This window comes from Trematomus bernacchii, unplaced genomic scaffold, assembly GCF_902827165.1.
Source record: "Trematomus bernacchii unplaced genomic scaffold, fTreBer1.1, whole genome shotgun sequence".
Lineage (NCBI taxonomy): Eukaryota > Metazoa > Chordata > Actinopteri > Perciformes > Nototheniidae > Trematomus > Trematomus bernacchii.
Genome location: NW_022987641.1, coordinates 2,920,553 through 2,940,955, shown reverse-complemented (window position 1 = coordinate 2,940,955; position 20,403 = coordinate 2,920,553). Strand labels below are relative to the sequence as shown.

Sequence of the window (20,403 nt, the reverse complement as noted above, 5' to 3'; positions counted from 1 at the left end):
TTGAGGCCCCGGCTCCACGAGGACAAATACGGCAAAACGCATCGGAGTAACACAAATGCAACCGCAAAAAACCTTCCGTCCCCACGCAATATACACCGGATTGTGTCAAGCTCCACGAGACGGCTCCGTTTACATCCAACCGCTGGAAAAGCTGCAGTACATATGCAGAACCTGTACGTGGCGCTGTAACTTCCTCCACAAAAGCAGCAACTTCCTCCACAAAAGCAGCGAAGAAGAATGGTTGTCATGGCTGCACTTCTGTGTATTCTCCGCGGTGGGGGCCGACAGAACCGGGCAGAGTTTTTTGCCGGTCAGCGTGTGTTAAAGTTAACAAAATTATAAAAGTGCCGGTCAAAGGTCTTCATTGTTATTTATTGAGCTTTAAAACAAATGAATAACGACGATATAATGATATATAATCATCAAATACATCTCTTTTTCCTCTCTTCTGACAGCGTCAGTGTCTGTCTCATGCAGCAGCTGATCCTGTAATGAGTGACCCGACAGTAAAAATGACATATTTATAACTAGTTTAGGTAGTTTGAGAGGTAATTAAAATAGCTAAGGGTGATGATCTGACTTGAAGTGTGTGTTTTGCTCCCGCTGCATCACAGCGGCAGGAGCTGCGTGTCTCCGTCCTGTCAGATTAGACTTCACTCGCGTTTATGTCCATATCGAGATAAAGATAAATAATCTGAATTCAAGGAGGAGCTCCTGTAGATGTTGCACAAAGAACTGTAGCATGGTCAGTAGCGACTGGAGCACGATAGCAACCCCGCGGGGGAGAGGCGGGGCTATGAAAACTAATGACCGTATAGGCGACTCCACGGCCCCGTTGGACCCCCCAGAGCGCTCCGTTCCCAGATCTATCCACCTTTGGACCCGTTGTCGTTTGCGGGGTCTGTTTCTACGTTTCCCTTACGGCGTCGTGGAGCTTAGAGGGCTATACGCATGAGAAATATGCGGATTCAACCAGTTTCCGTCCTCGTGGAGCCGGGGCCTAAGTGCTTCTCTCCCAATGGGTTCCAGCTGGCAGTGGCTCACACAGTGGAACAAAAGGAAATAAACATGCTTTTAGATGAGGTAGGTCATTGAGAAATAGTGGACTATCAAATGCATGTAAAACTACAATTTCTTTAGAATAAGGCAAGGCTAATAGGAATGGGAATAGGCTTTAAAGTACAGTAGAGTAAAATAAAGAGATGCCTAATTCAGTAGGAACGCACATTACTATATCACTATCATGTGTTACCACGCCCACATTTTCCTGTGCCCAGTTGAAAATAAGCCCTTGTTTTAAACATGCACTCACACTTTGGAACTGGACTGGCTTAATACCTGTGAGAGTTGAAATGCTGTGATACCTGTCTACCTCAGCTTGTTGTTTGCGAGAGTGAAATGTAACTCGGGGTGAATGCAGTACGGATCATCGCGGATTCACTGACTTTAGAGGGATGGAGACACACTTGGTTGGAGTTTAGACAAACGGATCGTCTGAAAAGAGGGCTCGAAATGCTTAAAACACAGCATTCAAATTTCACAGCGTTTTTTGCTTGTCCACAGTTACAAGCAAAAATGTGCCAGTGGGTCAAATGGTGTGAAATTAGATGAGGTGCTGTGAGCTGTGGCAATACTCAGAAAAACAGACCTAAAAGACAAAATACAGGATACTGTCAGAAGGTATGCAATATTTTCTAACTGCTTAATTTGCTCATTCCTTTACTTCACTCCATGTGTCTTCATTTAATTTGTGCTTGACCCATGAGTGGCTGATGGGTAGTCAAAGAAGCCCCTCCCCCCCTCCTTTGGTCTCCATCCCTCTAATGACTGGAAGAGATGCTGCTTCCTTTAGGGCAGCTGTCACAAGTGTACATGTACATGTCCGTGTCAACGTCTGTATGTAACCAGAGCAGTGGGTCTTTTAGCGGGCGGGGGGGAGCAAGGTTCTCAGGGTCAAAGGTCACCAGGACAGGTGCAGCTCTTAATGTAATGACGTGGGTGTGAACCATTAGTGCTAGTGTGTTATACAATCAAGAGTGATTGAAAAGTGCAGGACAAAGCACTGGATAACAATACAGAGTATGAACAATTAGCAGAGGCTACGACTACACTAACAGCAGATAGAAAAATGTAAGCATTAAAATGCCAGATATTTGGTGCAGAGTCAAATAAAGCTAAAAGGAGAGTGTGTTGGACTTGAATTCATCAGGTGGCCAGCACTGAATGAACTAAACTTTAATTAAATGTATTATGTCAATACATTTCACAAAGTTGTATTAGGTTAGTTGAAAGCAATAATATACACCTATTACGTTTTTATTTAAACTTTATATTTTGCTTTCAACTAACCTAATATAACTTTGTGAAATGTCTTGACATAATACATTTAATTAAGGTCAACGTTTCAGTTTTTTTCAAAGAGATTCATGATTCCAGGTCAATGTTATGTTTGTGCTGAATGTAGTTCAGTCAGACCACTCACGTGTTTCTTAATATGTTTATTAGAAGCAGCATATAGTTTGAGTTTGGCGTCTAGGTTCGGGCCTCATCACTCCACAGATTTACAAAGAACATTGAGGGATGATTAGATAACTATCCCCCCGAGCCTACAGGTGGATGCTGGGATGGAAGCTGGGGTTGTGGTGGGGCAGGCGAGCAGCAGCAACATGAAACACAGCAGCAGCAGCAATGTGAACGCAACAGCAGGGCACGCACGCAGCAGTAGCAATAGCGAGGCAGAGGCAGGAAGACCTGGCAGCTTAAATAGAGCGGCATGTTTAGGAGAATGTGATTGGTTGGTTGGTTGTAAGAGGGACGAGGTGCGTCACGTGTTAATGTATCATCGGTGCTCGAGTTGAAATCCCATTTTAAATTTAAAACAGGAAAATATGTCAGTGATGTGTGATTTGATTTCTGTTTAATTGTGTATTGAGTGGTTGGTGTAAAACTGGTTTCTAAATCTCCAAGCAAATCATTGACTGCTATTAGTTCAATACAACTTGAGAGTTTAACCACCTTATAAAAAGGCAAAAGGCAGTCGGTCCAATCTGTGGGCTGAACTCAGGGAAGTGGACACAATCCAAGAATAGGGAGCATGACTCAGCATTAAAGCACTGCTGCTTTGCCTCTCACCACATGTACCCCTTTGTTAGACTTGGGGGGTGGGTTCATGTTTGCCTCTCCATCCGTTTCTACATTTTAAAACCACAGCCATTAACTGTTTATTACTCTTTCGGCAGGACTCAAAGTGACTCGGGAAGTGGGTATGCTTCAACACTCAAAAACGTTAAATATCAAAGTCTGTCGGGTCCCATTTAGGAAACCATTTAGAATGTTACAAGGAAGAGTAGTTCAAACTCACATTCTGGACTGAAATATTTAGTTATTCAAGGATAATTTACCAAATGGGTCTCAATATTTTTGTTTTTGCCATCATTCTTCTTGCTATTCATACACAATGCAGTGGAGTAAGAATGACAATCTATCTTCAAATATTACCCTATTCAAATATTTGAAGCGAAAATAAAGGCAGCTGTGATACTAAGATTGAATTTTCAATCCCGATCTGCTGAGGAAGGTCATGCGATCAAAAGCTTCAGAACAGACTTTGTTGTGAGTTTTTGTCCACAACCCTGACTGCATGCAAATTTTACAGACTGGCTTCCTAAACTGGCTAAACTGTAGGCTTGTTCACTTTGTGATTATGTCATCATGTTTGTAGAATTATTGCAGACAGATGACTGCCAGAAATGAAATAAAGTTGGGATAAACCGAAAAAGATTTTAAATATACGGTAAACTGACTTTAAACTGTCCTTGACGTCAGTTTTTCTACCTTTACCTCTTTGTAAAGTTCCGATAAAAAGCTCATAGTCAGGTTGTTAAAGGAGATTTGCAGGCGTTTGTAAAGCAACTCTGAATATTGTTCCCAGGCGGAGTTCATGGGGAGAATAATTTACCTTTAAGCTTTTTCTGCCTAAAAGTCCTGTCTTTACTTTCATACCATATGTCTATGTTCTTTCTGGAAAGATAAGGGAGGGAACTTCAGATAAATACCCTGAAGACTGTGTTCTTGTGCTTTGGGCTGTCAAAGAATTGGAACAGCTAGTCATAAAAACACTTTTGCTGGTTAGCTGGCAGCAGCTTCTTCAACTCCTCTCATGTGAACTGAAACTTGTGGTATAAATTGTGTCATGCAGCTGGCATCAGGGGCTGGCAGGGAAACGGGGTTCAGGGGGAGTGGATAGAAAAGGTGGAAGTGACGTCTGACTCAGAGGTCGCGCGGCTGTGGCGAAGAACGTGTTGCCCACATTCTGTTACTGAGTTTAGGCTAGTTAGCTAGCAGGTTTATTGTTTTGGGTGCAGTCACTTTCGCCTCCACTTTTTTACAGTTCTGTTTCATATGGGTGTTGAGAGATGTATCCATAGATTTAGTCCCTAATTTTGCTCTCAAAGTGCACCAGATTGATGCTTTTAACTTCAACATTTAAAAACAAATATTCCCGGGGGAGCATGCTCCCGGACCCCCCTACAGGAGGTGAGGTCCACCACCTGCCCACACCCCCTGTTAAATTGTCTCACCCACATTGAGGATGCTTCCTACGCCCATGTTTTATTCCATGTGTCAGGTCAGCAAATTGGGTCCAAATGTTATTGCATCAATGATCTGTTAAAGATCACTAAATATATGCTGTAACTATTTTGGCAACTCAAGGGCTCAGGTAATGTGATTACTATATGAATAATGGTCCAAAATAAAATAAAATGCATAGGGTTTTTTGTTAAGTAACATACTTTCGTCGCCGGCCGGCCGATACATGCCGCGCATTAAGTGGGCCTTTCTGTCAATTAATCCCCGGGCCACTTTTTCCCCCCAGTCCGCACCTGGCTGGCATGCCATATACTCGATCATTAGGGGAATAGACACATCAGTTTATTAACCACCGCAACCTCATTTTGTCATTCAGCAGCAGGGGTGTTCAGGTGTTATTTCTATTCATAACAAGTGTTTATTTTCTCCTTCCTTCCTTTTATACAGGGTGATAAACCTGACACTGTGTAAACACCTAGAACCGAGTGAAAGTCCAGAAAATAAATCCAGCAACATTGGATGCTAAAACCCCTCCGACTGAACCCCAGTAAAGTCTGCCTCACTATACGGCTCCATAGCCACAAGAATCCCCGGCTCAATATCCAATCTCTGACTTTCCACTCCAGCGCCCTCTCATCTTGTAAACATCCTCGTGTTTTTATACTCAGAACCCAGTCTGAGGATCCACATTTGATCTCTTAATACCACCCGAACCACCAATGAGTAGAAACACTATTTTCTTTTCCTCATCATGTTGTAAAGTCATGGTTTCCAGCCACGGGTGATCGCTGAAAACCTTAAATCCTCCTCTGATAGTAGTAATTTTGGGTTCTAATCAGTGCTTAGAGAGAGACAAGTCTGACACCATGGGGTGTGGAGGGGATGTTTGAGGATGGCAGCGTGGATGTAATTGAGCCACTGGAGGATGGCTAATAAGAGCCCTGACAATGAAGCTCAGATTCTAATAAGCAGCGGGCCTGACAGAGCTTTGTTGAAGACAAATAGTCATTTTCTGCCCCTTTTTGCTTCTGTTTCTCCATCCTCCTTCAGGCTTCTTTCATCCTTCTCAAGTAAATACAATGTTGTATTTATTTCCCTTGTTTTAATTGCCTTCTCTGCTAGTTATTTCCTCTTCTGTATCTCCTCTTCCACCTCTCTGACTCCTTTGTTGTTGTCTATCATATAATGTATTTTTTATAGCTTCCATTTTCATCTTACAAGCTCCACATCATTAACAGCCTTATTTGCTTCCTAATGCTTCCCATTTATTTTCTAAATGAAACCCATAATGCTAGAAAGGTCTTTGCTCTGTCCTCCTCCCTTCTCCCGCCTCTCACATGTACCGCATGGAGCACAAAGGAGACAAGTGATGATCTTATCCTTCACCGAGGTCAATAACACCATAATTCCACCTCTTCCGTCAGCTCTTCAACAATTTTCCTCGTAGAAAGTCAGTCGGAGCCTTTTTACAGAGGCCCCCCTGCGTGGATCTGAAGAGCCGTGTTGAAGTGAAGCCATGACAACGGTTTTATCAGCAATCTATCAGGCACTTATGTTGGGGTGTATTAGACCTGTGCGAGAGCTGGATATGTATTGCATGATCATTACAAACTGCTGGTGGCAATCATATATTGATAAAGCAATAATGGCATTGATTTATCAGGAGAACTAATGGCCAAAGATAAACAGCTTCTATAGACTTGGTTAGTTCAGTTTGAAGCTATGGCAGCATTTACCACATAAAAGACAACAAGCCAGTCCTGATGACCAAACCAAACAACCCAAATAGTTAAAATAGATGGAGATCTTCCACATATATTGGGCCCATAGAGCAAGAGCAATAGCATTTCCCTTAACACTGCCTTCCAACCGTTTACAACTCATTTACATGAATGGAGAGAGGACATTTTTTTTTAGACTTGGCAAATTCAAACTTTTAGGACCTAATGATTCAAATAAGGGATATTTTATTTTACTTTAACAGGGACAGTGCACATTAATCAACATTTCTGTAAATGTGCCAGTTAGCCAAGAGGCTATTTTTCATCCGTAGTGCCTGGACAGATTTTGTAAGTCACCCTATATTACACCATATTCAAGTGTTCTTAGTTGGATCTACTGCAAAAAAAAAAGGACAAACTTACGAGGACCTTTCCTTACCAAATGACGTTGGAAAGTAAGAATTAACCTTTTATGTGACTGAACCAAAAGCTGTAAATAGGTTTTGGTTAGGCTTGGTTGTAAATTGTGTCATTTTGCTTCCTTTTTGTTAATAGCTTTTTATATTTTGTTGAAAATAAAAAGTTATTAATTTACTCATTCTTACACAATAATTTCCATTCCAAGAAATGAGGAAACAGACAACGGAGCTCCTTCTCCAACAGACTGCTGCAGCTCCGCTGTCACAAGGACCGATACTGGAAAACATTCCTGCCTACTGCAATAACTCTGTACAACAAATCACCTCTGGCTGACGGAGAACTCTCTGCTCCATAGTTTTTCTATTTTCTCTTCACTATACATTTTACATTTATATATTCAGTCTAATATTTAATATTCCATCTGTCACATACTTATGTAAATATAATACCTTGCTTATATCTTGTTATTGTTAATTTGTAAATTCAACATGTATATTTTCTACTTTCTTGTTTATTTCTTGTCTTTTAATTTTTATTGTACAATGCCATGTCTATTTATGCTGCTGCAACACAAACATTTCCCAAATTGGGATCAATAAAGTTCTATCTTATCTCTTATCTTAAATGTCGGTAATCAAACCAAATCAGACTACGCCAATTGGTTAGGAGACTGTCCACTGTCTGTCCAACATGAGACTGGCACAAAGGCCCGGGGTCAGTCTCTCTTCCTACCCTTGCCCATGTTTGACCTCACAATGTGGACCCCAGACTTGCCGTCCCCCTAGCACCAAGTCTGCCTCGTGCCCCCCCCCCCCTCCGTGTCCAAAGGCATATACGTCCTGACAGAACTAACAGCTCCCATTGTATCACCCGTCCCAGCAGGTGTCTGGACACATTAAATTGGAGGGAGCAGAGTTGTTTTGACACCTGCAGGTGTTTGTACTCGCTGCAGAGCAATCACACCTGCTGGTGACATTCAATCACAACACTAAAGAATGACAGCAGCAACTAATTAATATTATACTCCCTGTGAGCGCTCAGGAATATGGGTCAAGTCGAGTCTAAAGAAAGATGTTGGAAAATATTGATAGAAATGTCTGGGATAAAGAGATATTGACTGATTTCTGCAATATAATGGATCAAAACGACAGAAAGTCTGTAACAGAAAGCTTAACAAATGCAGTGTCCTATAATTTGAACATATATTATATTTGTAATCCCTTAGTTTTTAAAAAAATAATACACAATTACTTTTAAAAGAGTTGATTTGATGCCCCCTCACGCTCAGTATAACCCATCTAGCTGTCTTTTTTTCTCTGCTTCGTGTCATTTTGAACTACGCTCAAATGACTAACCCTCCACATCTCCGTCACCTTCACACTTCCTGAGCGAACTCTCTACCCATCCGTCCGTATATCAACTCTGTCCTCTTGCCTCATGACACGCACAAAGATATCGGGCCATGTGCATAAATAGAGAGATAAAGGAGCCCCCCCTTGGCTAAAATGTCAAATTAACGTAAATTGAGACGCATACACAGCAGAGTACTTAGCGCTGTGCTAGTCTCCCTCATGGCCACATTGTCCGGTGCAGTGTAGTGTTGTCTGGCATTAACAGCTCTTACAGTGTATGTAGCAAAACGACTCCATTAAGGGGCTCGAGGGGAGCCATCATGGGTCCACTTTGCTCTGTCTCTCTCAAAATATTACACATCAGGAGTGCTGGGTGTCTCACTAGAGATATTTTAAGCACTTAACGCCTCTGGTGTGATTAGGCTAAATTGGCATATTATTAAGTTCCAGATCTCTAAAGATAACCTGTTATTAGTGCTTTTTTCTTAACATAGGTAACATTAAGCTGTCTGTGGCTCTTTCCTGCTGTAACGATGCAAATTTCCCCTCTGTGGGACTAATAAAGGTATTCTGATTCTGATTCTGATTAATACTCTATAGAAAGCTGTGTAAAGTGATATTTAAAAATATAAATACATGTAAATATAAAACTTTGTGCAATATACACGCATGTGCAATATACCCTCACACAATTCACACTTTATATTTCTTTCAATTTATTAACAATCTGTAAGCAGTAACAGCTACCTCTTAATTTCTATACGGTCTCTTTTTTTACCATGTGTAGTTATTTGCCATTTCTTTTGTACTTATTGTATTTTGTATTATTAATAATGTGTGCATACCTAGTTAGTTTTAAAAAAAAATTAAATATGTAAGTATATTCCTTTTACTTTATCTGCACTAGTGTTCTGCCGTTGCTGGACAAATAAAGGAATTCTGATTATTTACGTTCCCTTCTTAAAATGTTGTGTTGAGTTTGGACAGGGCTTAGGTGTGCAACCAGTTTGTAACCAAAATACTGTAGAGCAACTAAAGAAGTGAATTGGTTGCTCAGTTTTTTTGTCATGAAAAATGCAGCAGTGCCCATAACCCCCGTCCACCAATTTTCAGAATTTAAAAGTAAATAGAAAAGTAGAAGGTCCCAAGGAAACACTTCCCTGTGCCGCGTTCGGAGAAGCCCAAGAAATACACAAGCATATTTCCCAAAATGTCAAACCACTCTTCCACATCATGTCTTTCTTTAGATGGATATAGATTGGTGATAGAGAACGCTTGAGTGGTCGTGTGAAGCTGTTTATTTTTGACAGGGCTTTTTTTATTTAAATGTCATATTGGTTTTCTTCGGTATGCCTTATTTTTGGCCTTTGGGTGCATTTGTGTTCAACAGGTTATAAAAAGGACTGTATGAGCTCCAACTGTTGCACTATTTTCTCAACCTTCAAACAAATATGTGATTGTGAATTTAAAAAAGACAAGAGGACACAACAATCTGATGAAGACAGACCAGATGAGCCATAGGATTCTCTCCTTTATGTACTACAAGTGTTTTTTTTTCTTAAGTTCTTTTTTGCTTCACTTTGTTTTAAATTGTCTTTTTAGTTTACTGACTATTCATCATTTTGTATGCTCTCTTAAATTTGATACATAAAAAGGCTTATATATAAATGAACACCACCTAAAAACTACACTCCCCATGCTTTATATTACGGCATACAGATGTGCTTCCTGTACAGGATAGGGCTCCCGACCAAACAGCTGTTAACTATTCCCAAAGTTGCCAGGGCAACGCTGCAATGGAAAATTCTTGGGAATTTCCATGTGGGAAAGGATTGTGGGAAGTAATACAGCAGCAAGGTTGTTTCATTACTCCGCAAAAACATTAAGGGCAGGGGACGTTTCTTTGTCTTTAAAGGAATTCATGAGAAACTTAAATTAAAGCAACACTCGGAGGCCACATATAAACAAGGGGTCCAGAAAACATCAGACGGTGAACGGGGTAGGATTTATGTGGAGCCCCCTGCCACCTTACACCCCCGGCCCTGTATATATACCAACGTCTGAGTCGGGAAGACAGAGGCCTGCCTAAATATAGCCACGGTTGAGATGGGGTCAAAAGGGAGTGAGTGGGAGAGGAAAAGGGAAAAAGATTAAGGAGAAGCAGGAAAGGAAGGAAAAGGCAAAAGAAAAGCAGAGGGAGGGTGAGAGAAAATGAAGTGGCGAGCAAACATTGGCACAGATCTGGCCCCCTTGCGTGTGTGTGTGTGTGTGTGCGTGCGTGCGTGCGTGCATGTAACAGATATAGCCCGCCAGCTGCTAGACTCAAGGCAGGGGAATGCCTCCTGAAATATACCTGCAAGCACCAACTCTCTGGCGGCTGAGAGGTGCAAATCACAGCCAAGGAAACCCAATCTTAGCCTGACCCGTTCAATCCATCCGTCATTACGTTTAATATAAAACTATTCGAACCTCACCGTATTATCAGTGTCATAATCCAAGTTAGATCTCACCCTGGAATCAAAGTGGAAGGAACATCTAATTTCTCAACTGTTATTCTTTGTTTATATTAGAAGAGACATTTTAAATCTCTCTGTCTCTGCAAAAGCAAGAAACAAGATCAGGGAACTGTGATTCAAGACACAAGGCGTGTCACTTTTTTCCATTGTCGAAAATGAAATTTGCCAAAATATAATAAAAGACCAATGTGTTGGACACTGGGACTGTAGCCAGGTTTATTTTCCAGGCATATTTTCTAGTTCAATTACCACATTGTCTTTGCTGCAAGCCACCTTTTAAATCACAACTCCAGTGTTTGTCTGATCCCAGCCTGGCAGTGAGTGCAAGTCATGATTATGTTCTTTATCTCTACATTACTGTATCATTTTTATCGTTTGCTATATTTCACACTAACTGTCTGAGCTGTTCAGGAGCGGTGCATCCAAAGCATCTGGGGTCCAGAGGAAGTCTGGCCATGAAATAAGATAAATATGGGTGGCCTCAAGTGGGAACCGAGCCATATTCATTACAGGCTGCTCTCGGTGCTACTGGGATGCGTCAAGACTGAGACAAAGACATCACGCAATAAAGTAAACCACCATGAATGATATAACACTGTATTAATTAAATTCTCAAAGAAAACCTTGAGATAAGACAGTAGCTCGACCTTCATTCTCACTTTGTAGCATCAACCACAATATTGATCCATTCTTGGACGTATGCAACAACTTAGGAAACCCTCAAGGCATTGAGTTATCCACATTTATGAGAATTGGACAAACATGGTCCTTTAAGGCCCTGACACACCAAACTGACACCAAAGAACACGTCCCGACGGACCCGACTGTTGTGTCGCCTCACGTCTCCTGCGTCTTGGCCAAAAAGTCGCACTGGAAAACACAGCAAAGACTTCAGCCGGTGGCAAAGTAGCACGTACGCACTGCGCATGCGGCAATAACTCTCCTTACTAGAGATGGCAAATCCGGATCCTTTTACGGACTCAGGGTCTTCTGAGTCAGTCATTGAAGAGATCCGGATCATACGAGTCATTTGAGTCATATGAGTCAGCATCACCAAGACCGTAGAAATCCTATCGGTGAAACCGAAAAGTTGTTGCATTTCACGAGCATATTAAACTGACGTTATATTAACCTCCGCTACACAGTGTATTTTGCTTTAATAAAAAATGTTGATCACAAAAAAAAGGGTTATTTTGCGATTTGGCAAATCTGAGTCTGCTGTTGACTCGTGCATGAGGACGAGTCTGCTGGATCTCTGGATCTGCTGCTATATGGCTACTAGGGATGTTAAGATTCACCGATTCGCATCGGTGCACCGGCATAAACGTTCAAGATGCGAGTGCACCGGTTGAAAGAGTGCACATCGGCTACAGTTTGGGTTGAACTCGCGATGCATCGATTGTAGCGTCTTTGCATCTGTAAAAAAACAATTAATTCATAAAATATCCCCTCATCTTGTCAGCACTCAGCAGAGACGATCTTTGATCTTTGCTTCGCCACTACGGAGGCCGAGAGTCTCAGTTATCAACACACATGGAAGTCGAGGAGAAAGAGAAACACAGCGCACCGAAAAATACCTACAAATCAAACGTTTGGCAACACTTCAAATTTTTCAAGAAAGACGGACAACTTGAAAAATCGCTCGCAAATTGTAAACGATGCCGTGCGGCTTTAAAGTACACAAGTAGTACGAGGAACTTAGCGACGCACATAGAGGCAACATGGGGTCTGTGGCTGAAAAGAGAAACCTGAAAGTTAGACATATGAGTTCAATCACTCAGTGAGGTGTTCTGTCAGTGAGAGTGGTGTTTAGTTTACAACAGCCTGTGACTGCCAATAATAGTTTAAATGTCTTCCTTACAATTGTAAGCAGTTATGAAATACCTGTTTGTGAAAGGTTATTTTCTTTATTGTTCCTATAGAAACCACTGCTTTCTGCTCACTGGTGAGCCTATGGATGAGTGTTAAGCACATCAGGCTGGCAGTTGTATGTGCATTGCACTATGGTAGTTGTTATTTGCACATTGTTAATCCTGGGCATCCTTAAATTGTTTAACTGTGAGGTGTTATAAAATTGAACTGTACTCTGGAGACAGAGAACACTACTACACTTGTGAAAAGGCCAGTTTGTGAAAGGTCCAAGTGTTTGTTTTTTTTAAGGTAAAAAAGAAACAGCATGATGGGATGTGCAGTACTAGTAGAGAGAAGCAAATATGTGAAGCACTTTTTTGTTAATGTATGATTTGCTGCATATAAGGAATAAAACAAAATCCTCTGTCGTACCATATTGAATTGTATCATTATTTTGCATCGTGTTGAATCACATCGTATCGCCCCGTATCGCATAATGTTGAATCAAATCGTATCGAACTGTATCGCAACAGGGGTGAATCGTATCGTATCGCATCGCCTGGTGTTTCAAAGGTATCGTTAATGTATCGTATCGTTGGTAGCGTATCGAGATGCGCATCGTATCGGCCTCAGTGATGGAGATGCACATCCCTAATGGCTACGGCTCTGAGTCCGCACGAGTCTGCTCTGCTGTGTTTTGCACAGTGAGTCAGGATTTGCGAATCCGAGTCTGCTGTTGACTCGTGCATGACGACGAGTCTGCTGGATCTCTGGATCTGCTGCTATATGGTTACGGCTCTGAGTCCGCACGAGTCTGCTGTGTTTTGCACAGTGAGTAAGGATTTGCGAATCTGAGTCTGTGAAGTTCTGCTGACTCATAGGTCTCTCTCGATCATTGACCTGGATTCACGGATCCCGCGATTTTGATTAAGTCCATTATGTTTCCGGCTCTAAATTAAGTTTCAGTGTAGACTTCTAACAAAATTGTCATGTTGTGCAACAGTCTCCTGCGTGTAATAGCTGCATTTCCAATAAGGATCTTACTTGGCAAAACGTTTATTTTGAACATAGCACACAAAAAGAAAGAAACAATGACAAATGATAGAAAATTGCAAAACAGTTAGAATATATAAAATGTCTTAATTATACAATTATTATTATTAAACATATAATTATATCTAATCATATGCCCCCCATATTTTCTCATGGACTGCGTAATCATTGCAATACTGGTGTTTGTATGTGTTAAATGTGTGTAAAGTGGTGTCTTTTGCTTTAATAAAACATATTGATCACAAAAAAAAGGTCATTTTGCGATTTAGCGAATCTGAGTCTGCTGTTGAATCTCGCATGATGACGAGTCTGCTGGATCTCTGGATCTGCTGCTATACGGTTGCGGCTCTGAGTCCGCACGAGTCTGCTATGTTTTGCACAGTGAGTCAGGATTTGCGAATCTGCGAGTCTGCTGTTGACTCGTGCATAATATAGCCGCGGGTGCTGGAGGAGGGGCTATGCTCGTGCACATGACGAGTATGGATCTCTGGATCTGCTATGCTATTACGGTTAGGAGCCGTCTGCTCCTCTGAGTCCCCACGAGTCTGCAGGAAGTTTCACTGATCCGCGTCCCCTCCCCTGAGCCAAACGATCACTTCTGGCAGCTATCCTACTTGCTAAAGGGTAGGCAGATGGACTGGGGTACGTTGTAATGTGATTTTACATGTTATAAAGAGAGTAGCGAGTGACGCAATTTATAGTTTTAATTTGTACGTCACACCAAGTGTGGGACTCAAAGGACTCGGGTTAATGGAGAGGGGAGACTCGTCACGACTAGGGATGGGAATTTGAAAGCAAATGTACAGTATATTCGAATATTCGACCCCCCAAAAAACGGTTAACCGGTTAATCGAAATGTACATACCCTATAATTTTTTTTTTTTTTTTTTTCAATAACTTTTGGAAATAAATAAATACATGTTCAAATAAGTATAGAAACCAAGTCGAATTTGTCAAATGTATTGAACTGGTGATCACAGTTTGACAGCTATAGGCCTACAGCTTTCATGTGCGGAGGCGATTCACAATCAGGCCAGCTGTAGAGAAGACCCTCTCAGCTGGAACGGAGGTTGCGGGTATAGCAAGGTATAGTATAGTATGTGTATATATATATAAGTTTAATTTGGCATAGTTTGCACTCCACACCGCACTCACTAACCTGGTCGAAATATTTCCACACATTACTCCTTTTTGACGCCATGTCTGTTGTGTAGGACTCTTTAGAGTGTAAATAATTACCGGACTATGACTGGTAAAATATGTTGAATACCGGCAAAACTAAATCTCTCCTGTCAAAATGTCTATGTACTTTTCCGCCACACACGGTTGCCAAGCAGTGCTTATTGTTGTTTAGGCTGGCCACTCATGTGTCGCGAGTGTTGACAGGGGGCGGGGGAGCACGCTCATGAACTGTTAGCGCCGGAACCTCGCAACGGCTGCGGAGCGCATTTGCGCCGCATTTGGGCATAAGATGAGGTTTGAGTCTGCGTGATTTGCGTGTAGGCAGGGGCAGCAGGCATATCATTAGCTAGAACTAGCTAGATCTGATGGATTTGGACATAAACGCGAGTGAAGTACCGGACGCGAGAGAGAGAGATCAGCACCTGCAGCTCTGCCCGGTGTGAGGGACCGGTGAGCGGAGCAAAACACACCTTTAGACGTCACCTAACACATTTAGCTATGGCACTGTCGTATACATTGAATTATTCAATTTGATAATATGTAATCAACTTAGGCATCCCTCCCAAAAAAACAAAAAAAAAATATATATATATATATATATATTCATACAAATATTCATAACTTATATTCGAATACCTGAATAATTATTCGAATACCTGAATAATTTTGAATATTCGAATATTCGATTAATCGTTCCCATTCCTAGTCACGACCAGCTCATTTCTAGGATCCCGGTTAATGATCCGGATGAATCAGGACTCGCCCATCTCTACTCCTTACCAGCAGGCGGCGGCAGTGTGTATTCGTCATTCAAAAGAGGCAACCGGAAGACAGGGGGTGTTTCTCAATCGCGAGTAAAGCTGCTGCAGAGCCACTATTTCAAGCATACTACGTCATCGAGTGCCGCCGAAGGACTGTTCCAATCTCCAGCATACTTGGAAATCTACCGAGCCCGGCGTACTTCGTAGCGAGAAATTTCGAGGCTGCACATGTGTAGACTCCGCGGTCTTAAAATCCCCACAATGCTTTGCGCACGGACCAATTTCCCCAAATCTGTGGCGGAAAATGTAAGGCGGGGCCTCTCATATGACGCACACCTGCACACTTGCTAGCGTGTTCCACTCTTTGTTTTCCGAATGCCAGGAAGTATTCTTGCCTCGCTTCTGAAGCAAGAATACTTCCAAGCAAGCGTACTCGACATTGAGAAACACCCAGACTGCGTGATACATTAAAGTAAAGAAGAAGAAGACTGCGTGATACAAACTTCAGCTCTCTGAAGCAGAAAGAAACTATTTAAGCATTGTGGCTGGCAACCTTAAAGTGCTGCTGCTACCACATTCCATGCATCAGTGATTATAATCCAATATTATATTAATATACAACATCATAACACTGACAGGCAAATGGTGTCATCATGTACATCTGTATCTTCTGACTTTTATTGTAGTAGGCTATAGCTAATTTTATCCTCATTCTAATGTTGTGTTATCTAATGGCTGTAGTATGAAGGTACGAAATAAAGTTTTGTATTTTGCAGTAGCGGTAAAAAGTGGTTTATTATCAAATGTAGAACTGTACAATGTAAACAATCGACTAAAATACAATAAGATCAAAATAGTAAGTAATACAATAAAAAAACAAATTAGCCACATCGTCCAGGGTCCTGTCTGTTAAATACTTGAAGAAGCTATTGTCCACCTCATGCAGGAAGTGTGGCAGCAAATTACGTGGCAACTGAGTTGGTCTTCGGTTTCTTCATTCCATCGCCATGATGTCAAATAAATGATTGCGTCCAGGTGAGATGAAAATGAAAAACAATAGCCGTCTGTGTGTGCCTAATTGTTTGTTTGCGTAGCTCACTTCCATTTCGCTTCTCATGCACTGATTCGCTAAGCTGAATCTATCGACGGCCGAAATCGGCTTGGTGTGTCAGGGCCTTAAGTCAAAGTTTGTGGGAAATGTAAAGCCATTTTCTCAAGATGTACAGATGGAGAACCCAAAAAAATAATACCATAACAGAGGAATAGTTTGACTTTTAGGACACATGCTTAGTCCTTTTTTTGCTTCGCGTTAGATGAGATTATGGACTCTGGACCTAGTTTGCTTGAGATTCATATCTCAGGAACCCACTCTATATTTGTATATTTACACTATCCCTGCTCACAACTGCCCATGATGCTCTCTGTTCAGATGGAGTGCCTCCTCACATTATGCCCTCTGATCGCCAGAGACGAGGAGAACACGAGGAGCATGGCTCTTTAGCTGGTTGAGCATGAAATCTAGTTAGCCTTTAAAAAAAAGAAAAAAGTGAGAGTGGGAGAAATGGAGCAGAGGGTGACAGAAACTGTGGATAAAAGGAGGACAGAGAAAAAGTATGTCTGTTGGTGACTCAAGCCTAAGCCAACAAAAAAGCATATGAACAATTCTTGGATTGGATGGCTGAACTCAGCATAATGCGTTGGCATGTGTGATGACAGAAAGATTTGGACATGTTTTGTCTTTTTGGCTGTGAGGGTGGTAACAGGAAACGGGACTCGTGCAGAATTCATGCAGCCAAATGTCCGTATGCATTAGACATATGGGATCAAGAAGGCTGAATTATCTGGATGTCCTTGTCGTCTCTTTTTCTCTCACTGTTCATCTTTTCTGTGCATCTCTTCCTTATCTCTAAGCTGGCGCCCAGTTCTCTGGGGCAAAAGGCTATGACATCAGACTTTGCATTTCAGATGCAATGATGTTAATCATCTGCCTTCGGGCAACGGAGAAGAAATAAGAGAAGGGATGCATGGGGAGCAGGATGGAAAGGAGATGGACAGGGGACAAACAAGGCGGAAAGGGAGGGAGCGATGAGGGAGATAGTGAGAAGGGGTGGAGAGAGGGTGGGAGAAAGAGAGGGGGCCATGAAGATCTGAAGCAGACAGATGCTGGCATGTGAGGTTAGAGATGGAGCCCAGACATACACTCACTCCTGGAGGTGAGAGGGGAGGAAGACGGCAGTGCTAGAGTACACACACCGTGTTCAAATGTCTGCTTTGAGTCACACTAACGCTGAGCTACTTCCACATTTCTGAATTTCCTGGAGGGGAACCGACCGGATCAGTCTCTAACCTTGAGGAGTCGATGTGAAGCTTGTCACTCGAAATCACCGTCACCACAAGAGTTCACAGAAAGTAAGACTCAAAACGTAGGGAGAGAGCGGGAATGGGAGAGTATTGTGTGCAATAAACCTCTCCTCCACATGTTTATACCAATTGGCAAATGTCTAAATACAGACGCTGAGTTCCTTGGAGTTTGATTCTGGCATCGACTTTTCTTATAAAACAAGTTTGCTAATTGAAACGAAGAGCCCCTGCCAATCTTGTTGTGAATTTTAATATCGGTTTTTTATCCAGATTGCCAATTCCACTCAACTGTGTCAGTGAAAGTGGGTCTGCAGCTCTGCGTGAATATCATGTACACAACCCACAGATCAATCCACTTAGTGCCCATGAAATATAGGGAGTGGGCAGGCCGCTCAGCTAGTCTGACATCATTGTACTCGCCCATTAGGCTGAGTGCCATCTTGGCTCACCACCTCTCTGGGGGACCGTGTTGGGCTGCATTCAAAACCCAACGCTGTAGTCCGGCCTCCAGAACCATCTGGAATATCTCAAACCTGTTGATTAAGTGAGGGGCAGCATGGTGGCTGAAACAGACTCACACACTTACACGTTTGTTTAATCTTGGATATATCATCTGTTAGATCTGTTAATGTTGCGAGACAAATATAGAGAGTCAGAATTAGATGGAGTGATACTTTATCTTACATTTATAACCCATCTGGCAGGGCATGAGTTTTCAGATCATATTTTGAGTCTTATCAATCTGAAATGAGTGAGTCTGGCCCCAAATTTCCCAGATGGTCTGCAAATATTGCTTTGTGATTATACGTTTAATTAATTATCTTGAAAATGTATTCATAATTGGTTCCAAATATGTCAAAAATAGTGGAAAAGGGTCTTTACTAGTCCTCAAAACCTAAAGGCACCTCTTTAAATTGCGTTTATTGTCTGACAATCAACAAAATCCAAAATGATTCAATTTACCATCACAAAAGACACAAAATATTCAAACTTTAGCAGCTTGAACCAGTGAATATTGTGGTATTTCAGCGTGAAACCAATGACAAACTCAATGATCTGTCCTGAAGTGTAAATTGAATCTGATTTATCCACAAACAAACCAAACTGTGCTTAAATCTGCCTGTGTGGGAAAAGTTTGGGGACCCCTCAGACCTGTGGGATGATTCATTTGACAGAGAGCCACATGTCACTGCTGCTAGCTGGCAACCAACGGACATGAGCTTTCAATATCATGTTTCACAGGGTAAAGTTGTATCTTTAGTACAGTTATGTGCGATCATCATCAGTTGGCAAGAAGGAAGCACTTTCTGATTCTGCTGAGGCGCATCGAGGATTATGTTCCACCAACTGCAATAATTAGATATCTCTTAATTTATTCTATCAGAAACGTGTCACAAAAACAATAATCACTGTGAAAATGTAAACTCTTTAAAGAGCCATGCTGTATTTTCGGCCACATTGCATATTATCCGAGACTTTCTAAAAAGCCAACAGGCTGTTTTACTCACATCTGCGCTGTGGGGAATTGTCCGGTCGACACAGACGAAATGGTTGACAGGAGTAAAAGTAAGCAGACTGAGTAATCCATAGCTTTGTTTATTTCCCCGGGACCAGGATCCAGACAGGATGAAGATGCCAATAAAAAAAAAAAAGGTTTCACTAATCCACAGCGCCGTGCGTACTTCTCAGCCAAACGCCTCACACCGCCATCGGTGCGCGGTTTTTGTTGTTGTTGTAGTTTTTTGGTTCAGCCTTGTCTGTGTGTATGTGACTGTTGTAACTGCGATAGGCTATTAGAGCAGATCTACGGCGTGTGTCAAAAAATAAAAGCAGAAAAGGGGAGGGCGCATTTGGATGTTCAGCTGGGCCGGCAGAGCGGTGCCTCTCCGCACACTGCAAGAAACATCAGCCAGTCATTTAGCAGTGTGGGGACCACTTAACACGTGGGAAAGTGAATTTGAATGCATGCATTTGAATCATGTTTTTGGTTTGTCCTTTTCTGAATTGTGCTTTTATTCAACTGATCAAAACAAATGGCTCTCAGTGTAAAAAATGACAGAAGTGAGAAAAACCTATACAATATATACTTCTCAACACTGGTGTAAAGTTACACATTTACTCAAGTACTGCACTTAAAAGTGGGGTATGTAATTTATTTCAGAAACACTTTTTGTTATATTCCATGGAATGCTCTTAACATCCCGATAGCAATGAATATCTTAAATGCTTTGACAATAAATACATAAAAAAATGTCATCTGTGGAAGCCGTAGCGCTGTAAAAAGCACGACCAATCATTTTAGCCGGCCCGGCTAAAATAACTGGATAGCCTACCTGCCTGTCAGCCTTCCATCTGTGCACATCTCGTGCCCTCATTGGTCATGTGCGCGTTCGTGTGTGTGTTGGAGGAGGGGCTCTGTAAGGAAGTGGCAGATTTTTTCCGGTTGTGTATTTTCAAATTCTAGCGCACTCGAGCTGGTTTCTCCAAAATTACATACCCCACCTTTAAGTACAATTTTGAGGTACTTTACTTGAGTGTTTCAATGTTCTGCTACTTTGTACTTCTACTACAGTTCAGAGGTAAATCATGTACTTTT

The 20,403-nt window shown here is 41.8% G+C and overlaps 1 protein-coding gene across 3 annotated transcripts in view; it reads right to left on the bottom strand.

Moving 5' to 3' along the window:
* The window catches only part of LOC117484974 (voltage-dependent calcium channel subunit alpha-2/delta-1-like), a 121,355-nt gene extending 101,733 nt beyond the window's left edge, over positions 1-19,622 (bottom strand). For all 3 annotated transcript variants that reach the window (XM_034133505.1, XM_034133506.1, XM_034133507.1), the window contains exon 1: positions 19,316-19,622. In XM_034133505.1, coding sequence (XP_033989396.1) covers positions 19,316-19,395 — 80 coding nt within the window. In that variant the 5' untranslated portion in view covers positions 19,396-19,622. The remainder of the gene's footprint in view (positions 1-19,315) is intronic.
* Between the last annotated feature and the right edge of the window lie 781 nt (positions 19,623-20,403).